General features: G+C 38.8%; 1 protein-coding gene across 2 annotated transcripts; it reads right to left on the bottom strand.

Moving 5' to 3' along the window:
- Positions 1–2,579: 2,579 nt before the first annotated feature.
- LOC126616780 (disease resistance-like protein DSC1) lies at positions 2,580–7,550 on the bottom strand. Of its 2 annotated transcripts, none has more exons than XM_050284891.1 (6): positions 6,844–7,550; positions 5,613–6,705; positions 5,132–5,425; positions 3,867–5,054; positions 3,192–3,737; positions 2,580–2,974 (listed from the first exon to the last, which is right to left on the bottom strand). In XM_050284891.1, the coding sequence occupies exons 1-6, from the start codon at positions 7,425–7,427 to the stop codon at positions 2,627–2,629; spliced, it is 4,053 nt and encodes a 1,350-aa protein (XP_050140848.1). In that variant the 5' UTR covers positions 7,428–7,550; the 3' UTR covers positions 2,580–2,626. The 2 variants fall into 2 exon arrangements, with proteins under 2 accessions (XP_050140848.1, XP_050140849.1); XM_050284892.1 differs by having other exon boundaries at positions 5,613–6,657.
- Positions 7,551–7,802: the final 252 nt, after the last annotated feature.

Below are 7,802 nucleotides of genomic sequence, written 5' to 3'. Positions count from 1 at the left end.
CTGCCTGAGGAACAAATAGGGCAAGTGAGAAGGATACAAGGAAACAAGTGGAGACAAGCGTAACAGGACACGTGCCGATACATCCATTACTTTGTCAACATCAAAAGTATCCCATATCAGCAGGGTCGAACGTACTCTAGATTTGATGGACTTGTTTTGACCCTCAAATTCTTCAGTCGGCCTTATACTCTGGAGGAAACCAGAAAACCCTCCAGCCCAGTTCAAGAATAAGCCTGTGGAAAGTTACTTCTTCAAAAGTAAAAGTATCTCATATCACCTCTTCTCATTTTCTTCTCTTTATCCTTCATGCTGCCTGCAAGATAGGGAGGATGAGAACAATCAGCCGGAACTCGAAATCAAACTTCTGATCTGGGACTAATTGCTTGGAGCTCTGATTGCTTACCTTGTCTGTCACCTCTTTCAGCAGATCCCCTAGCTCGGCGAATTGGGGGACTCCTACTACATGGTTTGTATCGCGCTTGACCAAGCTTGAAACTACAAGTAAGCTTCAAGTGAAATTGATACATTACCTTGTGCATCTCCACCAGTTAAAGATACCACCCCTGGTTGAAGGAAGAGTACTTCCAAAGAAGATGCCACATCTACCTATGAGACATATAAGGCAAGTGAAGACGATACCACACATCGGTGCTTAGAAGTTTCGTGATTACGAGATCATTCTCCCACAATATTTCCTAATGTCATTTGTACTAAATCATTCACTTGTACTCACTAAAGGAGAGCTTGAACCTATGTCCTGTGTAAACCCTTCACAATTAATTAGAACTCCTCTACTCCGTGGACGTAGCCAATCTGGGTGAACCACGTACATACTTATCCACACTAATGACCGGAGCAATCTAGCAAAGATCACAAACTTAATACTTTCTGTTGTACCAAAGTCCTCACTGCTTTTGTGCATCAACAATCCGTAAGTCCTTACCTTTTTGCATTGGTAATGGATGAGTTAACAGGACATATTTAAGATGATATTCCTTGGTGTATGCTTTTCGCAAACGATATAGTGTTGATAGATGAAACTCAGGAAGGGATAAATGCGAAGCTTAACCTTTGGAGAGAAGTGTTGGAATCTAAAGGTCTTCGCCTAAGCCGATCAAAGACAGAATATATAGAGTGCAAGTTCAGTGTAAACGGAGGCCAAAATGAGTTAGGGGTGAGGATCGAAGATCAGGAAATACCAAAGAGCGACCGTTTTCGCTACCTAGGATCTATCTTGCAAAAGAACGGAGAATTAGATGGAGATCTCAACCATAGAATACAAGCTGGATGGATGAAGTGGAAGAGTGCATCCGGCGTGTTATGTGACCGTCGTAAGCCACTGAAGCTCAAGGGAAAGTTTTATAGGACGGCAATAAGGCCGGCGATGCTGTATGGCACAGAATGTTGGGCGGTGAAGCATCAACACGTACACAAAATGGGTGTAGCGGAGATGAGGATGCTTCGTTGGATGTGTGGGCACACGAGAAAGGATAAGATTAGGAATGAGGATATCCGAGGTAAAGTAGGAGTAGCCGAAATTGAAGGAAAGATGAGAGAAAATCGATTACAGTGGTTTGGACATGTGCAAAGAAGGCCTACTGACACTCCGGTTAGAAGATGTGACTACGGGACAGAGGTTCAGGGCCGAAGGGGTAGTGGAAGACCTAGGAAAACTTTGGAAGAGACCCTAAGAAAAGACTTAGAGTACTTGGATCTAACGGAGGACATGACACAAAACCGAGCGCAATGGCGCTCTAAAATTCATATAGCCGACCCCACTTAGTGGGAAAAGGCTTTGTTGTTGTTGTTGTTGTTGTTGTTGTTGTATTCAAAGCTAAGGGGCTGGTATATTATTTATTGGTTTGTTTGTTTGTTTTTTATTTTTATTTTTATTTTTACTTGTTTTAGTTTTATTGTTTTTATTAAATTATTTTAAAAAATAATAAACTTACAAAACCACCCAGTCCCACTACGCGGGTGTTTTGTTCTTTTGAAATCCTAATGGGAGAAAGACAATTTTGAGGTTATGAAAACTTCATTATTTTGACTTCTCCCTATATATATCACTTTAAATAAACATTAGAGAAATTGGATAAAATGTATTAGAATTCAAATATCAGAAGAGCTGCTACGTAAACTACGACAATATCCCTTTCACAATTTTCTTCTCAGCCTAGATGTTCCTCCTTTCCCTCCAAATTCACCTTTTTTTTCTTTTCTAAATCGATATCTAGTAACATGGCTCCGAATGATTGGTTGAAATTGGTTCAAATATAATTTAGGGGTAAATTGGCTATTTCCAAACAGTTTAAGTTCTAAATTTGCAGATTTATAAAATAATGAAAATATGGTGATAGTTCAAGACGGTAAGAAAATATTTTTGCTCACCTCCTAAAGTGGGGATGAGGTTCACCCTCCATTGATTATTGTTAGGTTAGTTTTAACTTTGAATTTCGTGTCTTAAATGAATTAAATCAAACTAATCTAATGATAAATAATAGAGGGTGAGCATTGCCTCCACTGTTGGGGATGAGCAAAATGCACTCAAGAGGATAAATCGCAGTTTAACAAAGTAAACAAAGAAAAGAAACATACTGATACTGCTTTAGTTGTAAAAATGTAAACGTCAAAATTCAACATTATATCTTGGAGAAAAGTAATAGGGCCTAGGTACCGCATGACTTGTTGGCTTCAAACTCTTAATATGCATTTGCTTCAGGTCCATAAGACTAGTTTCCCTGCAAGATTGACGTACTAACAGGTCCGTATTGTTGTCAATTCCACTTCCACTGGCTTTTTCTTCAAACTCATCACCTGATCCACTTGCTTCTTCTTCAGACTCATCACCTGATCCATTGGTTTCGGGCTCATTGGCTTCAAAATTATCATGGCGTCTTTCTTCTTCTTCTTCTTCTTCTTCTTCTTTTGATTCCCCTGGCACGATGGCTAGAGCCGTCTCAATGCAAGATGAGGCCTAAGACAAAAATGAAATGAGGCCTTCCAAATGTAGTACTTTAATATAATTTCTTTTAATAAACTAGGAAAACTAGGAGAATAAGGAAACTTTTGCTTTTTCTTCTCTTTTTTCGAGTATACGATGAAGATGAAATTTTAAATATATATGTAAAATAAAGGTATAAAAAAAACATGAGGCCTATTACAAAGTGAGAGGTCTAAGGAACAGGCCTTACTCGCTTTGCCTCAGTGATGCCTCTGACAATGACATGACCATATTTGAATCTCTCAGCATCTTCGAAATACAATGGGCATACCCCACACTTCTCCACCTTCATGTAGGAAGTGGGTTCGCCGGAATCCTCATCCACCAGGCAGAATTCAACAGAGGCATCATTGGCAAGGTTGCAAAAGTCAGGGGAGCATTTTTTTGCTACCACTTCACTTTTAAAGGCCTCATTCCACAGGTACACGTGATGTTGGCCGTAACAGTAGTCATTCAATTTCCAACTGGCTTGTCTGATATCGAATTCACTAGTGAACATTTCATGGCTTTCACCCTTGAATTTGACATTGAAACTAGCTCTTACCATCCAGTTCAGCTGGCAGTTCAACTCCCAAGAAACAACAACAGCGAGCGCGAAACCCAATAAACCTGTTCGAAACCAATCTTGACGAAGCTCGATGACTACCGAAGATTCCTCACTTTGATAGCTGAACCAATTTGGAATTTCTTTTCCCGGACATACAATGCTAACCAAAGGCCAATAACTGTAATACTCCTGTAACATGTATGGGAATTATATTATTTAAGTTTGTGAGAACTAGCAGCTGCTCCAACATTAATTTGGTCAGAGCACAGAAACATATATATTCAATTCAACAAGTGAGAAAGAAAAAGGGAGACATACATGGTCGTCGTCTCCATCAGCATCATCATCATCATCTTCTTCTTCTTCTTCTTTTTCTCTTAACTTTGACGATGCAATTGCCACTTGCATAATTCTAAGCTGTGCATCATCCATTATGTTGCTCCTTGCATTATGATCCAAATTTCGGCAATTAGAAAAATCAAGTTCTCCAAAATATTCATATTTATCCCAACCTTGTGTGTAGTGTGTGGTCCTTGAACTTGACACCGTCTTCAGTGACGTGCAGCCATGTGCTTGAAGTAAACGTACTACTGGGAGCTCTGGTAATGATTGAAGCCACTTGCAGCCAATTAAGCAGAGTGTAGACAACTGAGAAGCTTGTTTGATGCTCGCAGGTAAGCTCCTAATCATGCTTCTACTCAGATCTAAATCTCGCAATGAGGTTGTGCAAACGAAGCCATCGGGGATTCCTAATATACCGCTGCGACTGAGATTTAGTACTTCCAAAGAAAGCAAACCGACAGAGTTGGAAGGCAATTTTTTTAGTTTCTGACAGGCATAAAAGCTGAGAATTTTAAGATTGGTCAAATTGTAGATACTTCTTGAGACAACCTTAAGGTTCTTGCACATACCAAGATCTAATGTCTCAAGCCCAACTAAATTTCCAATAGACGAAGGAAGCTTTTCGACCGCTGTGCCTTCCAAACTAAGAAAGTTCAGATGTTCCATTGGCTCCAAGATTCGAGGGAATTTGTAAAATATTGAGCACCATTTGAGGTCAAGTCTCTCAAGATATTTCAACTTACAAATGCTCTTTGGGATACTTAAAAGCCTTTTGCAACCGTTCAATTTAATTCTTTTCAGCGCAGGGAGAAACTTGATTGACGAGTGTAGCTCTTGAACAGCTGTTTTATTTAAAATAAGAGACTCCAAATGTTCGATTGGGTCCACAATCTCTGGGAAGGATTCAAGTTTAGAGCACCTAGACAGATCAAGTTCCTTGAGAGATTTCAACTTGCAAATGTTCGTAAGACTGAAGAGACTCGTGCAGCTTCCAACATCAAGATAAGTAAGCTTGTTGAGATGTTGAAAATATGAAGGAATTTCAACCAAACTTTCACAGCCACGAAGATTTATATGCCCAATTTTTGGACTTCCAAAGAGATTTGGAACTTCAGTTAGATCGCTAGAGTACTGCAAATTGATCACTTCTAAGTTCACAAGTCTCTGTAACACAATTAAAGATAATTAGTAAGTGTGACTTTCTACAATGCAATTTATACAAGTAAAATAAACATATATACCTTGTCTTCTTTCCAAAGTTGCTTAACTAGGCTATCGGGCATATGCAACTCAACTAGGTTTTCCGGAGAAAAATTTGACGGCAAAGATTTCAAAGGATATCGATTCCAATAAAGATAACGAAGAGAATTGGGAAGATCCAGAGAAGTGGTTACTGTGCTATAGTTTCCAAAATGTTCAGAATAAACCACAATTAGCATTACGAGGTTAGGCATCATTTTGAAGTCTGCACGTTTCAATGGTCGCTTTTCAATCTGCCAACACTTAATCAATATGGCTTGAACAAATGGAGTTCCCTGACAGTAAGAGCAAAGTTTAAATGTGAATATATATACAACAAAATTCAATCAAATTAAACTTTCAGGAATCTGACTTTTTTTTTGCTATGAATGAGTTCTTTGGTGTTTTATCATCTAAAGTTCACTATTTATTTTTAGTAGAAAAAGAAAAGAAAGAAAGAAATTAAATGCATTTGGCTCTTACCGTATTACTTTCTAGTAAGCGATAGACATCCTCATCGTTGAACAACCTATTACGTTTACCGGGATCTTCAATACATTGTTCGTGAACAATTGTGCAACCCATTTCTTGAATCAAATCATGCATCTCTATGATTTCCTGTGCTAAATCAATTGATATGAGAGACACGTCAATGAGAACTCTAATTCCAACTGCCGCAAAGAATCCACGAATGCCTAACATTTTTTTTACATACTCCACATGCTTCCCTTTATGAAAACAAGCTATATCTAAAAATATCTCCTTTTCATTTCTTCCCAATCGATCATAACTTAGTCTCAACACTCTTTGGATATTTTCATTGGGAAATTGTTTCAACTTGTTCAATTCATCTTCCCATTCTTCTTTGCTCTTGCAATTTAGGAGTGAGGACCCCAGAGTTATAAGAGCTAAAGGAACACCTCCAGCATAATCCACCGCTTTTTCTGCCAACTCCTTATAATCTATTGTAGGAGTATTCTTGAAAGCACGTGAATGAAACAGCTGAAGAGCGTCATCCGGTTTTAATCCCTCAACCTCGTAGATCTTATCCTCTTCAACAGTTTGCCGAAGTATGCTCCTATCTCTACTTGTGATAATTATTCTACTTCCAGTGCCATACTGAAGACGATTGCCAGCTAAACGTTCCATTTGCATTGAATCACTCACATCATCAAGAACAATGAGGACCTTTGTACGACTGAGCCTTTCTCGAACAAAAATTGATCTTATGGACAGAGCTTCCTCCTTTAGTATCTCTTTAAGAAGTGTTTTTCCCAAGTGATCTAGTCCATGTGGTTGTTCTGAGTTCTCCCTGACATTTCTAAGAAAACAACAAGCTTCAAATTTAGAAGAGAGTCTGTGAAATACAATTTCAGCAAGAGTGGTCTTGCCAATACCAGCCATACCCCAAATACCTACAGTGATGCAAGCGTCCTGTGAATGAATGCCTAATAGCGATTCAATTTGCTTGATGCGGCTTTCAATTCCAATCAGACCTTCTAAATTGCATGATGATTCACAAATCAATCTGGTCCAAATGTGATCAACAACTTTCTTAATTAAATCTGCCTCCGTCCTGGCATATTATTTAATTATAATTATGTACGAAAACAAAAGTTAGTCTTAAATATGCCTTTACCAAATCTTAGCACAAATCAATTTGTCACAAGTTTAAACAAAATTTTTATTTTATACAAGTTAAAGAAGTAGTTACCTTGATTTTTGTGAATGATCAAACCCAGACAGATTGGCCGCAGTGGTCAAAGCGTCCCTCCACTTTTGCACCTTGTCGATACTGTCATTGAAACGTTTTTCAAATTGAGCAAATGCATCCGCGTAACTCCTGCGCTGTTGTCGTACATCAGATGGATTGATGTCATAGAATATAGGTATAACTATCTGGCCAGATTTTTCCTTGCATTTTAGTATATGCACAAGTTCATCCAAACACCACGTGGAAGAAGCATAGTTTTGTGAGAAAATGATCACCGAAAGAGTTGATTTCTCGATTGCCTCTAGAAGGGCGGGTCCGATTTCTTCTCCTCTCTGAAGTATGTAATCTATGTAGGTTTCAATTTTCCTCTGAAGCAAGGCAGCATGAAGATGGCTGGTAATATTAAGGCGGGTATCCTCACCTCTGAAACTGATAAATACATCATACTTATCCCGGCGAGGGGGGTTATCAGCATCAATATCATCGGCAGCAGAAGCACCAACAGCACCAGCACCAGCAGAAGACGGAGAAGAAAATGTTAACAATCTGCAGCACATGTGCAAGAGAGGCGTGATACACTCCATCGCTGTCGCTGTGTCTGTGTCTTTTTTTTTTTTTTTTGGCAAACGTGTCTGTGTCTTTGTGTCTCTCTTTGCACTAAGCACAATAGAGAGAGAGAGGTAGAAATTCGGAAGGAAGCAAGGGGAGGAGAGAGTATTTAATTGCCCGCAAAGACTATCATTTTTTAGTTCAGCAATTGCACTAGTTGACTTGACTTGCGCACAAAGTTACAGAAAGTTGTGCTCTGGAGTATTGAAATTTCCAAGAAAATCATAAAAGATATGATAAAAAAACAAAAAGTAGTAATCAAATACCCAACTAAAGCACCTTCCGCGAACAAAATTTCAAAGCGTTCAACATCAAAAGAAAGACAAATTAAGGGCGCACCAACATCAGTT

Source organism: Malus sylvestris, chromosome 3 (genome assembly GCF_916048215.2).
Source record: "Malus sylvestris chromosome 3, drMalSylv7.2, whole genome shotgun sequence".
Lineage (NCBI taxonomy): Eukaryota > Viridiplantae > Streptophyta > Magnoliopsida > Rosales > Rosaceae > Malus > Malus sylvestris.
This window is presented reverse-complemented; position numbering and strand designations above follow the sequence as displayed.